A 25,298-nucleotide genomic window follows, 5' to 3' on the forward strand; every position below is an offset into this window, starting at 1 on the left:
TCAGCCTGAACCTACAGTAAGTTGTATTTTTTCTCATATTAAATGTACATTGCTGTTGTTATACCACAGTCTGAGTCCGTGTACGTGAATCGGCTGACAAGTGTCTGTGTAAACAACAAAACACTTGTGTAAACTGCTCATTACGGTTAAGCTTAGCTCCTTGCTGCAACGATGTAAAAGGTCATCAGCCATGGATTACATTGAATGTAAATCATTTTAAATGCTAAGAAAAGGCCATCGGTCTATCCTGGTCGACAGATGGATTATTGAAATCTGCTCCCATGTGGGTCTTTGCTGATCCTGCTCTACAAGCAGGCTGCTACTGGCTGCAGTGGGATTTCTCTCTGCAGGACCATACACATAATGCATCCACGCCAGGAATTCATAAATATTTGATGCTATCGTTCCTCATGTGTTGAGCCTGGTTATTCCGTTATTGTGTTTGTTTTTTAATTTTTTATCATTTTGATAAAAATTGTGTTTTAGAATTATGTAAGCCCTGAGAACATGTTTTTGAGATTTAGATTTTATGCGCTTGCTCATGCTTCACACGTACTTCTGTATGACGTTTGCACTGTTCATCCACTAGCTGTATCCCAGTGTCTCGCTCTTCATCATTCACTGTTCCCTTCCACCCTCCCCCTCCTACCTTTAGTTTCTCTCCAGCTCGTCTGCACACTCTGCCCCTTCTGCGCTCCTCTCCCAAGGTCGACTTTGAGCTCTCGATTGCAAAGAGACAGGAATAGCAGGTGGACTGCAGAATGCTGTCGCTGCTCGATCAGTGTGTGTGTGTGTGCGTTTATGAGGAATGCGAACATGTCTGAATATATTCCAGTGGAGCTGTGCAGCTCTGTGCACAAGTGAAGCTTCAGCCTTAGAGGATGTCTGCAGACTGCGGATGGACGAGCTGCAGATGCTTTTCACCGGCATGGCCAGAAAAGCTGCTTAAACTATCACAGAGGAGAGGGAGCTGCCGCCGCTGCTGCTACTGCCACTGCTGCGCTGGACTGTGACTGTCCCTGACCTCTTCCTCCCTCCTCCTCTGTCTCCTCTCTTTCACTCGAGCTGATATTTGGGAGCTGGATTAGAGAGGGAACAGGAAGGAAGACACCTTGGGAATTACCGGGATCCACTGCAGACGTCAGTGTTTCCTTTTGAAAAGACGACATGCTCTGAGAACCTCTTCTTCTAAATCTCTCCGTCTGTGTCTCCTGTCCTCCCCTCATCCTCTCCTCCTCCTCCTCCTCCTGTTCCCGGCAGAGTCCCGGTTCCACCATGTCCTTGGCATTCTGTGGAAACGAGAATAACTCGATGGCCTACAACGTGGATGGAGGGGTTCTGAACAACGGCTGTTTCCTGGATGCGCTCAATGTGGTCCCACATGTTTTTGTCCTCTTCATCACCTTCCCCATCCTCTTCATCGGTGAGTGTCAATGAAGTGAGATCCTCCTTTTCACTGCACAGTTTTACCTGCCTTGACTTCCACACGTGCTCAGATAACGTGTCAGCACAAGTCAGCATGATGGGCTTCGATATGTTTTCTGTCTTTCTCACATTCCTCTTAATCAGCTTGTTTTATTCTGCATGCGGTTGATGAACTATTGCATGATGTATTCAGTGAGTGCTCCACTTGCTTTATAGAGTCTGTTAATTTCAGTATACTCAACCTTTATGCCACCGACGAGTGGTTTTGAGTGCGCATTTCATTCTCCGATTTATAACACCCACAAATATCTGCAGGTGTATGGGTTAGCCAGTTATGGAAGGCTGAGCCTCTTCAGTGACACAACACGAGGACATAATTACTGAGCTGCAAGCATTTTTCTGAGCAAATTAACGTCTTTCGATAAAATGCAGGCAAACAGATGATGGCATTAGGTTGAACCTTGTTTGCCCTCCTATCTGGCCGCTGGTCATTTCTGTTAGAGTCATCAGCAGCGTGTAATGGATCAGCACTACATGCACGTTTTGCTGCTACAGTCACACATGCTCCAGCGCTGTCATCTGACCTTTCACATGGGTGTGTGTGTAATGTGTGTGCCCATTTAGTGCCTTCCTTTTCATTTTTCAAAAGCAAGACACCACTCTATAAGTGCTCACTATTCATTGTGGAACAAAGTGGAAGAAGATGCAAAATGTAACTTTTACACTATTTTCCCCATTATTATCTGGACAATAATAGTGTAATTAAACAGTTTGTGCTTCTACTTTAGAAATATTCCAGTCATCTCTCACATTTAAAACACTGTTTCTCCATATATCAATATTGTTGCTTTTCCTAATTAAAGAATCCCGATACTTTCTCTATCTGCAGATATCTCTATAAATGTTTCTCTTTGTCTTTCCTTTAACTTGAAGACAAAAACACTCACTGATAAGGCACTAAGGGGCTCTATAAGTCCACTGTTAGATGATAACAGGCTGCAAGCTGCAGGGGGTTTTCTCTCTCTCCTGTCACACTGAGCTGATGTGCTCTCGCTAACAACTTTGCCACCAAACACAAACCTCAGGGGTGTGAAATGTTTTCTGTTTATCTTGATTCACTTGATAAAACCTCTTAAGCATCCTGTGATGTGCATTGCCCTTGAGAGAGTCAGCTCATTATTTTCACCATGTCACATCAAGGCTAAGAGAGGATATTGGGGATACATGCACCACAACACCATCGCTGACTTGAATGAATCCTTATTACCTGCTGTTGGCTGTAGGAAATCCATGTAATTATAATTAATGCACAGTTCGATGCAATGCATACTTTTATTATATATCTGCAATGCTATCACTTAATATGTGGCTTATTTACCCTAGTGCCAAATTATTTGAGTAAATATTATGGTGCTGACTTTAATGATGCTTTTCAGTACTTGAGCCGAGAGTGTGCGTCAAAAAGAGTTAGAGGAAGTGATGGAGTACATGCCAGCCTGTGCCAGCACTTCTCACTGAGAAAAACTGTTAAGGTGCCAAGAAGTGAGGAGTGATTCACAGAATTTCATCAGTAGAGATGAGTTTTATGACAGCAAAATCAAATCTGAAATATAAATTGCACTTTGATTATCAGTTGCTGTTTTACAAGCCAAGCTCTATTGTATTACAGGGCAAACTGAGACCAACATCTGTCTAAGAGGAAATTAATGGAGAAGGAGGTTTGAGCAATAAATAATTGACTTAAGGATCTCAGGCAAGCAGCCATCCAACCACATCTATTGGCTCCTTGCCTGCAGAGAGTCAAACAATCAAAGTGATAATAACACAACTTTCCTGCTGTACTCTAGCAGCCTGGTATTTTCTCCCAGCAGAGCCATCTTTCTATTTTCCCTTCTGTAAGTTATTCACCATGCTTGAGCATGCCAGCTCTTTATCATGGAGCTCATGATGTACAACACATTCATTCAAGACTGCTCACAAGTTTATTTTCCTAGTGGAGACTCCCATAGAAAAATGGCTTTTGTCATCTTGCTCTGTGCTAATGTTCTTTCCCCCTGTGCATAAAAAAGATACGTCTTGGTTATATACGAGATCAAGGCCCTCAGGCACCACTGCATTAAAAAAGTCAGGGTTTTGTCATGGAAATCACTGCATGGGCTCCAGAACACTTGCACAAATCACCGTCTGTGAACACAGTGCACCGTACCATCCACAAACGCAAGTTAAAGATCTACAGAAGAAGAACCTATGTGTGAACATGATCCAGAAACGCTTCTTTCTTCTCTTCATCTCATTTAAAATTGTCACGATCTGGTACAGGGATTCAAACGCAGAGCGGTAAGGTATCTCCAAGGTGTAGTTTATTTACAGTGCCAGTGCAATATATGTACAGTGAAGGGATCCAAAACTCCGGGGGAATCACAGGGTAACTTGCTCACGTCTTCTTCGCTCACACTCACACACGTTCCCGCAGCAGGGAGGTCGCAGGTCCCGGGGGGGGGGGGGGAGATGTTAGGGGTACAATCATCCAGCGACGAGAGGATCTGTGTTCCAGCCTCAAATAGTGCTCCCGGTGATGATGGGTGAGTGTTGTCAGGTGTGTGTGTGGGCCAAGGGCAGGAGCCCACAGTGAGCTCCGCCCAGGCAGAGAGGGAGAGAACAGAAACAGCAATTGTAGCCTTGTGGGGCCGACCGGGCAGGCACGGAGACCATGACAGTACCCCCCCCTCAACGGGAGCCTCCCGGTGACCCACCAGGCTTACCTGGATGCCTGCGGTGGAAGTCCCGGAGCATGGCCCCATCCAGGACAGCAGCTCGAGGCACCCAGGAGCGTTCCTCTATCCCGTAGCCCTCCCAGTCAACCAGGTACTGAAAACCCCGACCCCGGCGCCGGGAGTCCATGATGCGGGTGATATTGTAGACCAGCTGACCATCCACGAGCCGGGGGGGCGGCGGGGCCCTGGAGGGAGGGCACAACGGGCTGGAGAGCACCGGCTTGACCTGAGACACATGGAAGACATTGTGAATGCGCATGTTGCGCGGCAGCTTGAGGCGGACAGACACAGGGTTCACAACGGCTTCCACGGGAAAAGGGCCAATAAACTGAGGAGACAGCTTCTTTGACTCAGTCCGTAGCGGCACAAAACGGGTAGCCAGCCATACCTGTTGACCGATGGTGTACACGGGGGCCAGTGTCCGGCGACGGTCAGCGAGGGTCTTGTTCCGCTCCTTAGTACGGAGTAGGGCAGCCCGAGTCGCCCGCCAGGCACGACGGCACCCGCGGAGGTGAGCCTGTACAGAAGGAACGGAGTGCTCACCTTCGATGGCCGGGAGCAAAGGCGGTTGATAGCCCAGGGACGCTTCGAAGGGAGACTTGCCCGTGGCGGAGGACGTGTGGCTGTTGTGGGCGTATTCGATCCATGGAAGCTGTTCACTCCAGGTCGATTGGTTGTGCGAAGCGACACAGCGGAGGGCAGCTTCCAGCTCCTGGTTGGCCCGCTCCGATTGCCCGTTACTCTGTGGATGGAAACCGGAAGACAGACTGACCTTGGCCCCCAGTGCGGAGCAGAACTCCCTCCAAACACGGGACATGAATTGCGGCCCTCTATCCGAGACGATGTCCTCGGGGATCCCGTGAAGACGGAACACATGGGAGGTGAGGAGCCGGGCCGTCTCCAAGGCAGAGGGGAGCTTCGGGAGGGCGACGAAGTGTGCAGCTTTGGATAAACGATCGATAATGGTAAGTATGGCGGTGTTACCAGCGGAGGGCGGCAGCCCCGTGACAAAGTCCAAAGAAACATGGGACCACGGTCGGGCTGGTGTAGGGAGAGGCTGCAGAAGACCCGGTGGAGGGCGGTTCGAAAGCTTATTCCGGGCGCAGGTCGAACAGGCCGCTACGTACTCCTTGGCATCCCTAGCCATAGCAGGCCACCAGAAGTAACGTCGGAGGAACGAGCAGGTGCGGAGGACCCCAGGATGGCATGAAAAGCGGGCGGTGTGAGCCCACTGGAGAACCTGAGAGCGGACGGCTGAAGGAACGAAGAGGCGACCAGGTGGACCAGTGCCAGGATCCGGTTCGGTCTCCTGCGCCTCTTGGATGAGCCCCTCGATCTCCCAGGAGATTGCTCCAATTACGCAGGCGGCCGGGAGGACAGGCTCAGGGTCCGAGTCCTCCCCAGTGATGGAGAATTGCCTGGACAGGGCGTCTGGCTTTACGTTCCGTGTTCCTGGCCTGTAGGTGATAGTGAAGTCAAAACGAGCAAAAAACAGCGCCCACCTGGCTTGCCGGGAATTGAGACGTCTAGCCGAGCGCAGGTACTCCAGATTCTTGTGATCCATCCAGACGATGAATGGTTGTGCCGCTCCCTCCAACCAATGTCTCCACTCCTCCAGGGCCAGCTTGACGGCCAGAAGCTCCCGGTCCCCGATGTCATAGTTACACTCTGCTGGGGAGAGACGGCGAGAATAAAAGGCACACGGGTGCAGCTTACCGTCCAGCTGTTGAGACAGAACTGCCCCAACCCCGGAGTCCGACGCGTCCACCTCCACAACGAACTGCCGTGTAAGGTCCGGTTGCCGGAGTATGGGAGCAGTGGTGAACCTGTCCTTGAGCAGGGCGAAGGCTCGCTGAGCGGCAGAATCCCACTGGAAGGGAACTTTGGGAGAGGTGAGTTTAGTGAGAGGGAGAGCGATTCTGCTGAAATCGCGAATGAACCGTCTGTAAAAGTTGGCGAATCCCAAAAAACGTTGCACTTGGCGGCGATCAGGAGGAGTAGGCCATTCCACCACAGCCCGCACTTTCTCCGGATCAGTCCGCAAGTCCCCCTTCTCGATAATGTGGCCCAGAAAACTCACTGACGCCACGTGGAAATCGCACTTCTCCCCCTTCACAAAGAGCCGGTTCTCCAGAAGGCGTAGCAGGACCTGCCGGACATGGACCTTGTGCTCCTCGAGTGTCTTAGAAAAGATCAAGATGTCATCCAAGTACACAAATACACAACGGTTAACAAAATCACGAAGGACATCATTAACCATCGCCTGAAACACTGCGGGGGCGTTAGTCAGCCCAAACGGCATCACGAGATACTCAAAGTGGCCCCGATGCGTATTGAACGCGGTCTTCCACTCATCCCCCTCCCTGATGCGCACCAGGTGGTAAGCGTTGCGCAGATCCAGCTTGGTAAAGACGGTCATGCCTTGAAGCAGTTCAAAGGCGGAGGAAAGCAACGGCAAAGGGTATTTGTTCTTAACAGTGATCTGATTAAGGCCCCGAAAGTCAATACACGGCCGCAGCGAACCATCCTTCTTATCCACGAAAAAAAACCCAGCCGCGACAGGGGAAGAGGAGGGGCGAATCAACCCTGCCGCCAGCGACTCCGAGATGTAACGCTCCATAGCATCCCTCTCAGGCCGGGAGAGGCTGTACAGGCGGCTAGACGGCAGCGGAGCTCCAGGAAGAAGATCGACGGCACAATCGTACGGGCGGTGCGGGGGAAGGGACCGCGCCCGATCCTTACAAAAAACATCCCGCAGATCATGATAAACCCGCGGAACCATCGAGAGGTCCGGGGCGTCCGACGGCGAGGCCGTGGGTGGGAGCGAAACGGGGGAAGCCGCAGCCCGGAGGCAGTTCATATGGCAGGCCACACTCCAACCTAGTACGGCACCCTTCTCCCAGTCGATATGCGGGTTGTGGAGGACAAGCCAGGGGTGACCCAGAACCAGCGGAGTGAGAGGAGCCTTAAACGAAAAAAAAAACAAATCCTTTCTGCGTGATTGCCAGAGAGAGATAATGAAAGGAATTCAGAAACATGAGTGATGTCAGGCAGGCGCTGGCCCGACAGTGCGTGAACGCGGAGGGGGCGTGACAGAGGCTCCAAGGCGATGTTCAGTTTGGCGGCGAGTGAGGTGTCAATAAAGTTCTGCTCAGCCCCAGAGTCAATGAGAACGGAGAGAGAATGAGAAACAGGCCGAACACGCAGAGTAGCCGGCAAAAGAAGCCTGGGGAGAGGGCTTTCACTCGACAGATCGCCCACCAGCACCCTCACGATCACTGGTGAGCGCGCCCTTTTGCCAGCGTTGGGCAGGAGGAGACAGAGTGGCCTTTACGGCTGCAATAAACGCACTCACCGGAGGCAAGACGGCGCTGGCGCTCCGCGGGCGACAGCCGTGAGCGCCCAAGCTGCATGGGCTCTTCCCCATCCCCGGTGTCGGCGTCACACGACCCATGGGCTGCAGTAGGGGTCCCACAAAAGTCCAGCGGGGCATGCCCCGAACGCGCGCGTGCGCTCCGATGTGCGCGCACCTGATCGTCCACCCGCATACACAAAACCAGAAGCGCATCCAGGGAGGAAGGCAGTTCACGGAGCATTAGTTCATTCTTTATTTCCTCATTAATATTAGTGAGCAATGCACTTTTAAGGGCCTCTTCCCCCCATTTCGCCTGTTCAGCCAAGGTAGAAAAGTCAATAGAAAAATCAGCCATGCTGCGTTTACCTTGTTTAAGCGCAAGCAAGCGCTGGCCGGCGGTGGCAGTTGTGGCTTTCCTGTCAAACACACCTTTAAACTTAGTAAGAAAGTCAGAAAAGGTGATGTCCGGCTCCGCCTGAAGCGCAGCTTGAGCCCAGGTTAGAGCACGGTCCTGGAGTAACTGGACGATATAAGCGATTTTCGCACCATCAGTAGAAAAGGCTTGCGGTTGCTGGCGAAACTGAAGGGCACACTGAGTGAGGAAACCAGCACATTTATCAATCTCTCCCGTGAAAGCCCTGGGAGTGGGGAGGAATCTGTCAACGTGAACAGGTGAGGGAGCAGGTGGCGCGACACTTACTGCTGGAGCTGGCGCCTCCGACGGAGGAGCGGCGACCAGTGGAGCGGCCGGTAGCGGTGTTAGCCGGGCCACGGCCTGTGTGAGGTTCGCGAGCTCTGCTCGAAGGTGAATGAACATCTGCTCGTGGCGTGCCAGCATCGCGGCCAAAGTGGCGAGGGTGGGAGTCGAGACCGCTGGATCTGCTGAATCCATTTCCGTGGCTGGATGATTCTGTCACGATCTGGTACAGGGATTCAAACGCAGAGCGGTAAGGTATCTCCAAGGTGTAGTTTATTTACAGTGCCAGTGCAATATATGTACAGTGAAGGGATCCAAAACTCCGGGGGAATCACAGGGTAACTCGCTCACGTCTTCTTCGCTCACACACGTTCCCGCAGCAGGGAGGTCGCAGGTCGCAGGTCCCGGGGGGGGGGGTAGGGATGTTAGGGGTACAATCATCCAGCGACGAGAGGATCTGTGTTCCAGCCTCAAATAGTGCTCCCGGTGATGATGGGTGAGTGTTGTCAGGTGTGTGTGTGGGCCAAGGGCAGGAGCCCACAGTGAGCTCCGCCCAGGCAGAGAGGGAGAGAACAGAAACAGCAATTGTAGCCTTGTGGGGCCGACCGGGCAGGCACGGAGACCATGACAAAAATGAACTGAAGCAAAATAGAAAACTGCTCTGTGGTCAGGAAATCAAAATGAGATTTTTTCTTTTCAAAAACATGGATGCCATAACCTGATGGTATGCATTAGAGCGTATGGAATTGGTAGCTTGGACATCTGCAAAGGCACCATCAATGCTGAAAAGTATATACAGGGTTTAGAGTGACATGTTTTCTCAGTTTAAACATTTGATAGAGTCTCTGTCTTCTACTGTGAGTAAAATGGTTCTTTTTTGGCCTTTTTGTATTTAAAGTGAAATGACCCTGTTGCTTTTCAATCACTTTCATTTCCTGGTTCATGTTTGAGGTTGGGGCAGCCAGAGTTCAAAGGTCCACATCCACCACAGCACCTGGCTTCACTTTCCTGGACACAACCTGCGATGGCTCCTCACCTTCATCCTGCTCTTCATCCTCGTCTGTGAGATTGCAGAGGGCATTGTCTCAGATGGGTATGTTTGGCATTTTAATAACACAACACTGCAGCCTCATGATGATCTCAGTCATTATGAGGTGATGTTTGTTATGTCATGACACTAGTGAGAATGTTCATTTTTATATGCTTTTGTTTAGTTTAAATGTATAGTATAGTAAAATGTATTTTGTGTATTATCAGTATGATTTTTGTGTGACACAATTCAATTTTTCCGCCATTATTCAATTATGTAATTATGCAATCCAGGAAGGATTGCAGTTGTTGATTGTTCAAATTGTTGATTGCTTGCTTTCTACTTATACAGTAGTGAAGCAGAGTAGATTTTATTGCTAAACAACTTTTAGTTAAGAATATGAAGACAAAGAACAAAATGCGGCGTGAAATAAAAGCTTAAAGCTAGTCAAAGCTAACAGTGAGGAAGTGGAGGTTGTGATCTGACAGTTATCAGTTTGCAAGCTTAAAAAAAAGTTCATGATATGATTTACTTTTTTGGATTTATTTATTTACTGTACACAGAAATAAGGACACTACCACAGCAGGAATAAGAGGAGTTGACATAACGCAAAAGCTGGCAAGGCAAAGAGAAGATGCAGTGGAGCAAGAAAAAAGAAGAACAAAGCACAGGCTCTTTTCAAAGCAGCCATTTTAATATGAAAAATACATGTTACATGTAACGTTAGAAAAGACACAGAGCCCTCATTAATGTGCTGCCGTGAAAAGTTTTTTTTTTTTATTACTAAAATCCATGTCCGTGACTACAAACAGGAAACTGTAGGAATTAATAGCATACTGAAGTGGGTTTGTAAAAAAAATGGAAAAAGTCTAATGCAGACAAAAGGATGCTACTTAGCATAATGGAGCCTGCTAGCATTCACCACCAGCCAACACAATACAGACAAAGCCACTGAGAGGCAAATGTTAATATTTGCCAACTGAAAGCACGTCAGTGAGCTTTACCCTGGACTCCAATAAGCATGTCTGTAGACTATGAGAGGAAGCCAGAGTACCCACAGACAACCCATGCAGGCACAGGCAAAACATATAAACTTCTCACGCTAAGGCTTCAGCTGGCAAATGGATTCAAACCCATGACCTGCTGTGAGATGACAGTACTGCCTCCATTTCCTGGATAATCTCATGAAATGACTCACAGGGCTATATCAGAATCCAAACTGCTCATGTTTAGGTCTCGTTATCTAATTCGTCTCTATGTGTATCCTGTTGTTGTCTAATTTAGTTTACCAGGCTCTAGATTAGATTTGGTTAATTTACTTGCTTAATGAGACATCTGTCAAAATGCATAATGATAATAATTATTATTTTATTGTTATCAGCCTAACCTGTTTCTTTCTCTATCTGATGTTTATTTGCAGGTTCAGTCAGTCCCTCCATCTTCACCTGTACATGCCTGCAGCTCTGGCCTTCATGGCTGGCATCACCTCTATTGTCTACTATCATAACATTGAGACCTCCAACTTTCCCAAACTACTGTTAGGTATCGTCTGTTTATTCTTTTTTTCATTTTCCTGAGAGAGACAACTTTACCTTTACTGTCAGCCTCACCCTGGGATATACTGCTTAGCATATTCATTCGTAGAACTGAGATGAAGTGAATGCAATACGATTTGTGATCATGGCTTGTGAAGCTAGCATTAGCTTTGTACTTACTTGAATGTCTGATAAAGAATGGCAACTGATTATTGATTTACTACACTCTACGGGATTACATTACATTACATAACAGAGCAGCAGGGTCAGTGTTGTCATTTGCAGATGACTGGTTCATTACTTTCAGATAATGATGCAGGGCAGTGTCATCGAGGGGGATTGTTCTCTGTGCAGATATTAATTATGCATTTAAATTAATATAAAGTGAAAGCGCTGCACAGTTTGCACAGCAGACAAGCATCTCCATGGCAAATATATTTAGTTTTTTTGTTATGAAATGATCAGTGTTTTCAGTTCCTCTAGTTCGTGATAGTTATTGATAAATAGGGCAGTGTCATGCTTCACCTTTGTCCATTAGTTTTCCACATGTGATGTTTGCTTGTGGAACAATCACACTACAGTTTTCTCTTCCTTCTCAGGCATCATTAACTCATCTGTGTGCAGCTCCTGGTGCTTTATTCAATGCTCCCATTGAGTCACTCAGCTTCCCTGGCTGTAAGGTTTCCATTTCACAGCCAGACAGAAATTCATCTTCTAAAGAGAGCCTTGGGTGTTGACTTTTATGCTAGAGATATTCTTCATTATAAAGAAGATAAAAAAATCTCAGTGGTTTTGCTATTGGCCAGCAGTGTAACCTTTGTGTAGAAACAAGAATCCGTTATCGTCTCATATCGTCTGGACTGACGTGATGTAGCTCCATCAAAAATCACAATGGAACAAAGACAACAGATTTAGCTTCTGTTTCCTGAATTAGACGTCTGCTAGAAACACAGTGCAATGGAAACGGAGGAAAGAAACAAGAAGAAAAAACTCATATCTTAACTGTTCTCTTACGCAGCTGAAACATGAGATTGAATGGTGTCTCCACATTTTAAATAAATTATAACACGAGTTGAACCATGGACACAGTTATATGAAATGTATCCCAGCCTGTAACAAAATACACCTATTGCACAAATTGAGTTTCAGAGAGAACGATGTCATTTTGATGACACTTTTTCATTTAGACTGAAATATAAGTTTGCGGTCGAGTTATTTATCGTTTCTGGCTTATCTGGTAATTCACTGTGTGACTCTGATCCCTGCTAAATCCCTTTAGCCCTGCTGATCTACTGGGTGCTGGCCTTCATCATGAAGACCATCAAGTTTGCCAAGTACACCGAGCATGGCATCGGCCCCAGGCAGCTACGCTACTGCATCACAGGACTGCTAGTGCTGCTGTATGGACTCCTACTAACTGTAGAGATCAACGTGATCCTCGGCAGGGTAAGTGTGTACATTTGTGTCTTTGTCCACTGTTGTGTGTGCAGGTATAACACATAAGCTACTGAGAGTGACGTAAGATCATTCAGATGCAGTGGTACTACTTTTTGTTAAGCTCTTAAAATGGTAATAATTACACTGGAGCATGTGACGGTGGTTATGAACCTTCACTGGCTTTCATTCGAATGCAAGTAAACATGCCATTTATCTTAAACTGCATATTTATGAAAAACAAAAAATAATCTCCAGATTTTAAAGCCAGGCTGGCCAGCAACAGTGACAATACAGCAGCTGCATTTAAAGACAATGATGTGACATTTCCTTTCAGCCTTGCTTGCGATTTTGCTGAGGCCATTTACAGTATCCCCTGCAGCTGGGGAGCATTTTATTCCCCATGGTTCAGTTTTATGAATCAGATGATTAAAATGATGACAGCTCCAACCGCATACGATGTTTTTGAGAATTTTTAATCAATTGTGGAAACTCTGTGAGCCTGAGAAGAGAGCTTTATTTTTAATACATCATTATAATGTAAAATCCATGAAGGTCATGGTCATTTTTGGACTTTTCATGATTTATTTGAACTGACTGCAATACTGTACATCGTTAATCATTAAAAAATGAGAACAATGTTCAGATGTTTGAATTTAGTTTTGATTTCTGTAATCTATACCAGGTCAAAAGTATTCATAGTCTCACATATATACATACACCTTCAATAATATTTGGTTAAATGTCCCTTAGGAAGTTGCACCTCACCCACATACTTTTGTTAGCCATCAGCAAGCTTCAGGCATAATTCAGGCTGCATATTTAGCCACTTGTTTAACCAGTTGGTCATGTTCATTTAAACTGGTTGCAGATGTGGCTTTTAAGCAAAGTCCACAAATTTTAATAGGATTAATGTTGAGGCTTTGGGAAGGCCTTTCCAGAATCTTAACGTTAGCCTGCTTTATCCGTTCCAAAGCTAGCTATGATGTGTGTTTGGAGTCATTGTCCTGTTGGAACACCACCTACGTCCGAGTTTTAACCATCTATCTGTTGATGTGGGTTGGGGTTAGTCGTTGTTCTTCATTATTCCATTCACATTATGTAATGTACCAACACCGCTGGCATGATGCTACCACTGTCATACTTGGCAGCTGGTACAGTTTTAAATGGTTTGAAAGCCTCACGATTAGGCCTCAAAACATACCTCTTGTCACTGTGGCCAATCTTTGTCTCATCTGATGATAAAGTTTTTCTCCAGAAGGCATTTGGCTCATCCATGAGGGCTGCTTCAACTTTCAGTTTTAGTTTGAATGTGTTGATTTTGGAGCAGGGGGTACTTTCTTGGTTAGCACCCTTGAAGACCATGGTTATGTGAAAATCACCTCACTCTGAATGCAGAAGCTGGTGTTTCAGTACCTTCCAGTTCATGGCAGGCTTAATGGTTTCTGGGTTATTCCTGAATATCCATCCATCCATCCATTTTCTTCCGCTTATCCGGGGCCGGGTCGCAGGGGCAGGAGCCCAAGCAGAGAAGTCCAGACCTCCCTCTCCCCATCCACCTCCTCTAGCTTACCCGGGGAAACACCAAGGCGTTCCCTGGCCAGCCAAGAGATATAATCTCTCCAGCGTGTCCTTGGTCTGCCCTGGGGCCTCCTCCCAGTGGGACATGCCTGGAAAACCTCACCCAGGAGGCGCCCAGGGGGCATCCTTGTCAGATGCCTGAACCACCTCACCTGGCCCCTTATCTCTAAGGGAGAGGCCAGCCACCCTTCAGAGGAAGCCCATTTCTGCCGCTTGTATTCGTGATCTCATTCTTTTGGTCACTATCCATAGCTCGTGACCATAGGTGAGGGTAGGGACGTAGATAGACAGGTAAATTGAGAGCTTCGCTTTTACGCTCAGCTCTCTCTTCACCACAACAGACAGGTACAGCGTCCGCATCACTGCAGCCGCTGCACCAATCCGTCTGTCGATCTGGCAAATTTCTTACATACAGTTATTTGAACTGATGATCTCAGAATCCTCAAATTAATTGACCCTTTGTGGTTTGCAGAAAAATAAATTCAAACTTATTGACCCAGTTCTTGTTTTTTAAGGTCATTAAAGACGTGTGCTGTGCAACCAGTTCTGTTTGCTCCATCCTAATGTTAGCCTTTTCACCATTTTAGTGCAAACTTCTGATGATTCACATTGAACCCAAAGTAACACTGATAACTGTGCAGTTACACCAGCTTATCACCGATACAGAAGCATCCTGTTGGAACAGTGATCCAAACTTTTCAAGTCAAATGCAAAAGTTAAAAAAAAAAAAAAAGGCATAAATATTTTTTTTTCTGAATGCAAAATTGATCCTTTCACTTTCATTTAAAGTATATCTAAAAGACACAAGATCCCCCTCACACGTGTGGTTCAGTGTGAGGCTTCATGCTGGTCTCTGATCACGTTTCTAGATGTATCTTATTAATATTCTATCGATGATTGTTCAGCTTTTGACATTTTCAGCCTTCTGACCCTTTCTGAGCATGGAGAAAATGTCAGAGCAGAGTGCTCTTTTCTTGTCTTTTTCCTCTGGACAATTCACAATGTGTTTGTCTCTGTTAACCTCTGCACTAAGCAAACACCTGTTACTAAATCACAGAGCCGTGGGCAAACAGCAGAGAAACAGATTCTCCCATCATCCGCTGCAATAATTTGGCCCGCTAGACCTCAGTCTCTTGAAGTGTCTTCATCTGCACTGTTAAAAGTGTGCAAACAGTTTATATTAATAATTGATGTGAACTTTCATGTTGAAGTAATAGAAAAGAAATCATTACATGCTTTCATTAAAAAGCTAATTTAGATTTTACTGGCTGACAAAATGAATAAACGATTGTTAAATCAAACCTTTCTAATTATTCATGCTCAGGATCTTGCTGAACATATTTTGCTGGGAATTCCATTTTATTCCATTTTTTTGTTGTGGTTAAAATAGAGCCTGATTTCAACTCTTAAACTTTACATTAGTCATAAATTTCCATATCAGACAGCCTGTACTACTACTACTATAATTAACCCCACTAATAAGAGTCTTTTCAGCTGACATATAATTATCGTCTGCTGTGCACAGGTTAGTCGATATTTCTGTACATTTAAAGCCCAATCAGTGGTTTTTAGAGTTCACTCTTAGTTTTCAGGTAACTAGGGGGAATTGAACAGTTAATCAAAGCTCTTCTTTTTGTCACAGCGCTACATGTGTTTCGCCAATCCAACAGAGGTGAAGCCTCCCGAAGACCTTCAGGACCTCGGCGTTCGCTTCCTGCAGCCCTTCGTTAACTTGTTATCCAAAGCCACCTACTGGTGGATGAACACCTTCATTACCTCTGCTCACAAACGACCCATCGACCTCAAGGTCATTGGCAAACTGCCCATAGCAATGAGAGCACTCACAAACTATATAAAGCTTCGCAGGGCCTTTGAAGACCAAAAGGTTAGTATTAGTAGATCTTTGTGAACAGTAAGTGGGCTGAGGTTGTTGTCCAGTAAATAGTCAATGTGTGTGTCAAAAGCACATCTGCTTTCCTTGTATTTCCTTGTTTAAGCTGAATAAATGATTGCATATACAGGGAGTGCAGAATTATTAGGCAAGTTGTATTTTTGAGGAATAATTTTATTATTGAACAACAACCATGTTCTCAATGAACCCAAAAAACTCATTAATATCAAAGCTGAATGTTTTTGGAAGTAGTTTTTAGTTTGTTTTTAGTTTCTGCTATTTTAGGGGGATATCTGTGTGTGCAGGTGACTATTACTGTGCATAATTATTAGGCAACTTAACAAAAAACAAATATATACCCATTTCAATTATTTATTTTTACCAGTGAAACCAATATAACATCTCCACATTCACAAATATACATTTCTGACATTCAAAAACAAAACAAAAACAAATCAGTGACCAATATAGCCACCTTTCTTTGCAAGGACACTCAAAAGCCTGCCATCCATGGATTCTGTCAGTGTTTTGATCTGTTCACCATCAACATTGCGTGCAGCAGCAACCACAGCCTCCCAGACACTGTTCAGAGAGGTGTACTGTTTTCCCTCCTTGTAAATCTCACATTTGATGATGGACCACAGGCTCTCAATGGGGTTCAGATCAGGTGAACAAGGTGGCCATGTCATTAGTTTTTCTTCTTTTATACCCTTTCTTGCCAGCCACGCTGTGGAGTACTTGGACGCGTGTGATGGAGCATTGTCCTGCATGAAAATCATGTTTTTCTTGAAGGATGCAGACTTCTTCCTGTACCACTGCTTGAAGAAGGTGTCTTCCAGAAACTGGCAGTAGGACTGGGAGTTGAGCTTGACTCCATCCTCAACCCGAAAAGGCCCCACAAGCTCATCTTTGATGATACCATCCCAAACCAGTACTCCACCTCCACCTTGCTGGCGTCTGAGTCGGACTGGAGCTCTCTGCCCTTTACCAATCCAGCCACGGGCCCATCCATCTGGCCCATCAAGACTCACTCTCATTTCATCAGTCCATAAAACCTTAGAAAAACCAGTCTTGAGATATTTCTTGGCCCAGTCTTGACATTTCAGCTTGTATGTCTTGTTCAGTGGTGGTCGTCTTTCAGCCTTTCTTACCTTGGCCATGTCTCTGAGTATTGCACACCTTGTGCTTTTGGGCACTCCAGTGATGTTGCAGCTCTGAAATATGGCCAAACTGGTGGCAAGTGGCATCTTGGCGGCTGCACGCTTGACTTTTCTCAGTTCATGGGCAGTTATTTTGCGCCTTGGTTTTTCCACACGCTTCTTGCGACCCTGTTGACTATTTTGAATGAAACGCTTGATTGTTCGATGATCACGCTTCAGAAGCTTTGCAATTTTGAGACTGCTGCATCCCTCTGCAAGATATCTCACTATTTTTGACTTTTCTGAGCCTGTCAAGTCCTTCTTTTGACCCGTTTTGCCAAAGGAAAGGACGTTGCCTAATAATTATGCACACCTGATATAGGGTGTTGATGTCATTAGACCACACCCCTTCTCATTACAGAGATGCACATCCCCTAATATGCTTAATTGGTAGTAGGCTTTCGAGCCTATACAGCTTGGAGTAAGACAACGTGCATGAAGAGGATGATGTGGACAAAATACTCATTTGCCTAATAATTCTGCACTCCCTGTATATCAGGCACTGATAACCAGCAAAGGTGAAATGCACAAATCTGTCTGTCCATGACTTTAATATGAATAATTCAGGGCCTACTTTAGCATATCCTGGACATAACTTTTGTCCATCACTGAAATTCACCCTCATATTTACACCTACAGTCAATTCAGAGTTAAACATTACTTCACTTAAGTCTGTGGCCTGTTGGGGCAAAGCAGTGCTTTCACAGAAATCCATCCCACACAGGCAAAGTTAGAACACAAACTCTCAACACTGTGTTTCTTTTTGATTATCAGGGGATCATCTTGGACGTTGAGCTCTGAGACACAAATAAGACTTTAAGTATTTCTGTGAGAAGTCAACATGTTGCTTATTCTCTTCATTTTGGCCCGTTTTTGCTGTGCTTTTTTTAAAAAAATGTTTCTGCCGGGTATGTTTGAATCAATGTCTTTCCTGCAGTGACTCATGGCTTGCTGAACTCTGGGACTAATAAACTTTATTTAGACATCATAGAGATGAGTACTTGACTAATGTAAACAGTGAATTGTCACACTGCCACGAGAATGTGTGTAGTGTATGTACACACGGTCAGGCTTATTCTCTATATCGTGCTTGTGTTTTATTTAGGATTTACCCCAGTTGTATACCATCCTCTCTACTGTTTTAGATATGTGCTGATTAAACCTTATTGTATTTATGGTATTTATGGTGGTGATATATTAGATTGCATTTTTGCATACTATAAGGGCTTTCTAGTACTTTTTCATCTCCATATATGTAAATGAGGAAAGGCATAAAAGCACCTTGCTGGCTTTGACTTTCTGTGTTGGGCTTGCTTCACATCCCTGCATTTTTGAAGGTTTCCTCCTGGTATACGTCCATTTGCATAAGCCAGTTTTAAATGGATGTAATAACATTTTTATTTGCTGCTTATTAAAAAAGAAGAAGAAAAACTTTCTCTAATAAAATGTAATATTTGAACTCTTTCAATTCCTCTTTCTTTAGCAGAATCGATAGATGAGTTAGTTCTTAATATGGCTCCCAGAAAGATTCCATGTGTTTTAAAATTATATTATGATGTGTGTTTGGTATTTTCATTTGAGACTTTTATGTGGTGAACACAGCTTATGTCCCGTTCTCTTCTTCTCTGGTCTTCTAGTCTCGCTAATGTCAGTCCAAGCTGTCTCTCTTTCCTCTTTCCCTCTCTGTCTCTCTGTCCATCTCACTTCTGGAGCACGTGTCAGGGGTCAGATGTGAAGGGCGTCCTCTGTAGGGTCATTGTTTTCCAGTGTTTGGAAGGTCACGCTCAACGTCACGTCTGCATGTGCGTCCAGTGTGAACGCAACCCCACTTCCTTCCGGCAGGAGCAGAGGATGAGAGAGACTGAGGGATCCCAGTGGAGCGCTGGGGAAGGGTGGTGGTGGGGCATTTAGAGGAGGGCCTGGAGGCGCCAGGTCATTCCCATTCTACTGTGAACGAGGCAACATCCTGACCCCTGTGGGGGTGAAAGCACTACACTTCATGGGAAGCTAGTTACAGTGTGAGTGTGTGAGAACGAAACATCCTCCTTCCTAGTTGTTTGAACTTGAGGTAGGAAGAAAGGATGTGTGTGTGTGTGTATGTGTGTGCAAACACTGATGTTTAATATGAGCTTGAATTGAAAGATAGAGGCACATGACCAGGGTCACGTTTGTTCTCACAGTTCTGAGAATGACTTAGAGATGGTCACAGAGATGCGCGCACACACAGTGAAAATGTCCTGGGACTGTTTACTGCACCGTAGCAGTCCAGATGTTTTCCTGTCATCGTACTAACTGACTCACTGAGCCATGCTCTTGTGTTGTTTTAGGAAATTCATAAAATTGTATATAAATAAATATAAATTAACAGCAATACCTTCTCCAGTCAGTCTTGGAATCTCTGTTTTTGTGTCCCTGACATGGTGCTCCAGCTTCATTACCCTCAGAGGAGTTATGTAGGCTTTTCATGTGATGCAGTGTGAAACTTGCCATTAATCATGCTATTCTATGCAGCAACGAGGTGGATGGGAGCCTTGAACCTGACCTCATTTTAAAGGTTTCTGTTGCAGTGCTGTGATCTAATGGTGTTGACTCAGCTTTTATGTTCAAGCAGTTATTTCCTTTTGCTATGTTAGCCAGCTTTTATGCTCAAATCTCTTTGCCTTTTGTTGTGCTGCTAGTTCAACAACACAGATAAATGGCACTTCTCTTCAAAGATGTAATCTTCATCATGCTAACAAAATACTCTGATTACTGTTTGTAATTTAGACTTTCAATAAAAAAAAGCCACACTTGTTATTGTGCCCTGGCAGATTAGCTGTATTTGACAAAGAATATTTAAAAAGTGGCTTATTTGTCTTCATGCTAATATTTTTCTACATCTGGCCCTTCTTTTTATTACCCTCAAGAGGCCTCAGGGCATAGCACCGCAAAGTCCAAAGTGGATCTGGCAAGCCCTGAGAAAAGCATTCGGCAGACCTCTCATCCTCAGCATCACGTTCCGCTTCCTGGCCGACCTGCTGGGCTTTGCCGGTCCTCTCTGCATCTCTGGCATAGTCCACCACATCAGCAAAGACAATCGCACCATTCAGCCACCGGTGAGGCCATGCACACAGCACAACATAACATAAAAACTATTGTTATTAGCAAGTACGGATGCTGAATTTTTACTAGTCCGACATTTAAATACATTTTATTGCATTTGTTCAGGTAATGAGAGCAGCTTTAGGCATAACAGAGACATTACATAGCTTCCTCTGGCCTCTCAAAGGTTATGATGCCCTGTCTCCCCTGCACACCTGCCTGATGGTGCTCTAATTTAAACTTCGTCAAATATTTATGCGACTTATTGCTTTAGAAGTTGTCTCTGGTCGGGTGTCTTTCTGTAAGAATAACTCTTCAATTATTTGTTTGAAAGTCAAGTCCAATGCAGGGAACGGTAAGAAAAAATAGACTTACAGTAAGAAGCACTCAGTAAATATTCTTGTCTGCAGGGCAACAAGCTGAAAAATAGTGACAATTTCAGCCAATGAGTATCGAGAGAGCAAAACAAGGGAAAGTTACAAGGATGAGTTGCCATGGAGTGCAGACATATTTCTAATCAATAATTTGTAATTCCCTCTGGGAGAACGATTACTTTGTTATGCAGGATTCATAAATTTTTGAGAGAGATACCGTGTCCCTGTTCTTCTTGGGTTTCCAGCCTACACCCACATATCAGCTGTGCGTTTCACTCCAAAGCCTCTGTTTCATTTCAGTTTAATTGAGTTTCATGCACAATATTAAAGCTTGCTCTGAAATGGAGGTAATATGTTTTAAATGGATGATGTTTTCCTCAAATTTTGAAGTGATGAACGGGAACATTTGTAGCTGAAATTAAAAATCCAGGGCAGTTCAGCCTATATTCCTAACAACTGTTCCTGCTTGTCTAACATCTCCCTGTGTCTGCACTTCCAGATAAAGCTGCTTGGGATCTATTTCATTTCCTCCAAGGAGTTTCTGGAGAACGCATACGTGTTGGCTGTGCTGCTCTTCTTCGCCCTACTCCTGCAGAGGACTTTCCTCCAGGCCTCTTACTATGTGGCTATTGAAACAGGCATCAACCTGCGTGGAGCCATACAGGTACACTGCACTGATCTGTTCTCTAAGGAAACTTTCTTTATGAGACGTTTAAAGATCTTTTATTGGAAAACTGAAGTCTGATAAACTCAGTGGCACCCAGTAAAAGGACTAAACACAGAAACTACTGTCTATTTTATCCTTTGCTTACATTTTCATTTTAAAGCAATAAAATCCACAGATTTGGGTGTCTGGACATGATAATGCTGCAACAAGAGGCAGTTTGCTGTTAATGAGTGAATACTTAATTGCCAAAAAGAAACATTAAAGCATTTTTTAATTGTAAATAATTACAAAAAAAGCTCAGTGAAGATTTTGCAATGCCATAAATGATAAATTAAATAAAGACCAGGTTTTATTAAGACATATACACTCACTGGACACTATTAGGTACACCTTGCTAGTACTGGGTTGTTATTATTCAATTCACTTCATGGCATAGAGTCAACAAGCTGCAGGAAACATTCTTCAGACATCTTGCTCCATATTGACACAATAACATCACACAGTTGCTGCAGATTTATTGTAAGCACATCCCAAAGGTGCGCAGTCGGATTTAGATCTGTTGCTCACGGAAAGCATCCGTGTTTTCATGTTGTTTATGCCAAATTCTGATCCCACAGCCTGAATATCGCAGCAGAAATAGAGATTCATCAAACCCGGCAAAGATTTTGTAATCTTCTATTGTCCGGTTTTGGTTATCCTGTGTAAATTGTAGTCTCAGTTTCCTGTTCTTAGCTAACACACGTGGCACCCACCCAGTGTGGTTTTTTCCTGCTTTAGCCCATCCGCTTCAAGGCTTGATGTGTTGTATGTTCAGAGACGCTCTTATTCATACCTGTTGAAGTGAGCGCTTATTTCTTGATGCTGTTGCCTTCCTGTCAGCTCAAAGCAGTCTGATCATTCTCCTCTGACCTCTGGCATCAACAAAGCATTTTCACACAGAGAACTGCAGCTGACTAGTATTTTCTCTTTTTGTGGCCCATTTTATATAAATTCTTGTGGTAGTTGTGTGAGGTAAATCCCAGTAGATCAGCAGTTTCTGAAACTGACAGACTAGCCTGTTAGGCAGCAAAACCCATGAAATGTTCAAAATAACTTAAATCACCTGATGCTCAATTTGAGCTGCCTGCATGCCAAGTTGTTACCATGTGACCAGCTAATTAGATATCTATGTTAACGATGAACTGGACAGGTGGTCTGTGAGTGTGTATTGAGACACGGCATTGTGTTAAAGACTAATCAGCACTATAATAAGCACCAGTTAACTAATGATCATTACAAGGAAATGTATTGCTGTCAACCCTTTTATGTTTTTTGTTCTCTCCCCAGACAAAAATCTACAACAAAATCATGCGTCTGTGCACCTCCACCATGTCCATGGGTGAGCTAACCGTAGGTCAGATCTGCAACCTGGTTGCCATCGATACCAACCAGCTGATGTGGTTCTTCTTCCTTTGCCCTAACCTGTGGGCCATGCCAGTACAGGTATGAAGCACGTTGTTCTTCTCTACTCCATAGATATCTTTAGGGTTTTGTTTCCACTGAGAGCAGCACTCAGTGTAGGTGTTTTATTGAAGCTTTATATGTTTCATGCTTTAATTATATTTCTAACTTTTGCTCTCTGCTACAGAATGGCAGTGGGTTACTTCCATTAATATACATTTCATCCCAGAAAGCTGCAACACTTGCTAAAGAGAACAGGAGCGGAGATGTCTGCACTAAAATCTTCTGGAAGATGTCCTGTAGAACTTTCTAGCAAGTTATGTTAAAATTCAGTCCCACTGACCATGAAGTTGTAACCAAGCTTAAGCTGGAACTAATGAATGCTTTTCGTTTCTCGAAAATCCTTTTGCAAAACAGATTTATTGTGAAATCCTGTTTACACCATGTGTACTTGCTAACATTGTTCACCCTCCTCCTGTTTGAAACCTTCAGGATGACTGTATATCTAGTTGTCCATAAACAAAACAAGAACTAGAGGTCCAAAGCTCCAGAGTGAACCTTTAATGTTGTCTTTACTACGAGGGACTCAGTGTCATTGTAACCATGGTCACAGCTCAGGTGATCCCTGTGACTGCTCTGCCTCCTGTTATTTATGTGGCTCTATTGCTAGGCTGCAGTCCTTTACTGCAGAACTATAAATAATGCTTTACACTGTGTTACAGTGCAGGTATAAGTGTAACTCTGTGTCATACTTTTGCTGGCTTTCTGTTACTGCATTCCATTGTGTATTGTTAGATAGTTTTCTCTGCACACGAGTGTGTTAGATATTAGTAAAGGTGTGAGTCAAAGGTGTTTATCACACTGCATTTTTAATACCAGATTGTTTGGTGTCTGTCTTTCTGCAATGTGCATTGTATTTTCTCTTTACCGCATGGGAGAAGAAATGATTGCATGCACAGATGTGGGGGCTTAAAAACTGAGCACTGGGTGTTGGAGATGAACAGCCTAATGCATGCAGTAGACGACCTTTATGCACTACTTTGGAATAAGTGGATCGCATAATTTATGACAAGCAGCACTGTTATTGAGCGTGTTTACTTTTATACCATTGGGATAAATTAGATTTCAATATGACAACTGTTTATGATAAAAATACAATTTCAGCAAAACATGGAGATCAGGTAGTTTCTTGTGTCACAGAATGCCTGCAAAAACTCATGGTTCATCCTCCCACCTGTTCTTTCTCAAGGCCCTGCATAATACATTTTTTATGTCATTTTTCTTCCATCTGGCCCATATCACCCATATCAGATGAAAAAGGTGTTTTTGCATTAAATAGAAATGTGAAAACATTTAATTACACTTGAAAAAAACATTTATAAGAAATGAATTTTTGCCACAGGTCTAGTGAGTGTCACTCCTTTGGAGATGTACAATTACAGGCTTCTGTTTGGGCTTTTTTGTTGGCACAAATAAATGTATTCTTATCTCGTTGCAGCAGAAAATACTGTTTTTTCTTTTTCAAGCTAATTGCTTTAAGCGCCAAGAATTGAGCTTAAAGCAATTTTTAATTTTAAAATACTAAAACGATGAAAGAGACTACTCAAATACAATATAAATACTACCTGATTAATGCTTATTAACATAAAACCTCTCGCACATTACACGTGCATATATAGTAAATCCCTGTCTAGTGTTTGTGCCTTGTTTCATTTTTAGTTTTATAATTTGCTCGACAACCACGTCAAACACTAAATGAAAAACTGCTAAAATGAACAAAAGTAAAAAGTATTCTGTGAGTATCTCGGAGACTAAAGCAGAATTTGTATTCACTGGCCGTTCCCACCCGTCTGTGAATGAATCCATTGCGTTTGCTCTCCACTGCCTGCTGCACTGATGAGATGGATGAAGTTCAATACTCATCTCAGACGTGACAGCTCTTTACCTTTTTCACATGATCTAGTTACCTCTGCATTTCTCTGTGTTTCAGATTAGTGACTGCACTAACATTTTAATATTTTATTACCCCCGCTGATGCCTCACATAACAGATACAATTATTTCAATACTATGTTTCTGCTGTGAGGCTATCCAGCATTTTTTTTAGTCATGGTAGAAAAGACAGAGATGGGACCTAGTACCACAATCCCAAAGTCTGAATTCAGGCATCGGTTGTTTTATTTCTTACATCTGTGTTTTTCCTCCGAAATATCTTTTATAGGCAGGTAGAAAAAAGACAAAACAAAATGATGAATGCTTTAAAACTCACCGTGTTGCTTTAAGCAACCAGAGATATCAGTCTTTTATTCGTGATACAGAAAGGCCATTCTTGCCATTGTGGTTATGTTAACAATGGCTCTGGTCCATCAGGTGTCCCAGTGAGCAATAGCAGTGAACCAGCATGTACAATAACAGGAACCTGAACGGAATTCAGTCTTTTTAAAAATATTAATAATTACACCTTTGCTTTTCCTGCTATGACAAGCCAAAGTACCTGTTGTGACAGGATCAGTTATGACTCAGGATGAGCTAATCAAAGCTCTTTTTGTTGAAGTTTGTCTATTTCCTTCTCATTTAACATCTATGTGAGATGATGCTTGCAGCATGACCAGCTGCAATTGCAAAGAGCAGATTTGGTTCCTTTTTTTAAACAATGCTGCAGTCCTTAGGGAGCTGCAAAGGCAGAAGGTGATGCAAGATCTATATAAAAAAAGATGCATATAAAGTAGTGGAAACCTCACAGATGTGTATAGCTTGGCTGCTTAGCTCCAGTTATGTGCGATTGATGTGAGGAGCTGACAGAAACTGTGTGGGGG

General features: G+C 44.2%; 1 protein-coding gene across 2 annotated transcripts in view; it reads left to right on the forward strand.

Annotated features, from left to right (window-relative positions):
* Positions 1 to 25,298, forward strand: part of abcc8 (ATP-binding cassette, sub-family C (CFTR/MRP), member 8) — a 70,238-nt gene that overhangs the window by 2,075 nt on the left and 42,865 nt on the right. Inside the window, exons 2-9 of one of the 2 annotated variants that reach the window (XM_085411739.1) lie at positions 1,261 to 1,423; positions 9,203 to 9,344; positions 10,702 to 10,823; positions 12,096 to 12,262; positions 15,474 to 15,716; positions 19,828 to 20,016; positions 20,876 to 21,040; positions 22,370 to 22,525. In XM_085411739.1, the coding sequence (XP_085267865.1) occupies positions 1,261 to 1,423; positions 9,203 to 9,344; positions 10,702 to 10,823; positions 12,096 to 12,262; positions 15,474 to 15,716; positions 19,828 to 20,016; positions 20,876 to 21,040; positions 22,370 to 22,525 (1,347 nt within the window). Of the gene's footprint in view, positions 1 to 1,260; positions 1,424 to 6,013; positions 8,502 to 9,202; positions 9,345 to 10,701; positions 10,824 to 12,095; positions 12,263 to 15,473; positions 15,717 to 19,827; positions 20,017 to 20,875; positions 21,041 to 22,369; positions 22,526 to 25,298 lie in introns of those variants that run through there. The other variant, XM_085411741.1, reaches the window with a different exon arrangement.

The sequence above is a fragment of the Rhamphochromis longiceps genome, linkage group LG7 (genome assembly GCF_057381845.1).
Source record: "Rhamphochromis longiceps isolate RC_006_pf linkage group LG7, R_longiceps_female_GT1.1, whole genome shotgun sequence".
Taxonomy (NCBI): Eukaryota; Metazoa; Chordata; class Actinopteri; order Cichliformes; family Cichlidae; genus Rhamphochromis; species Rhamphochromis longiceps.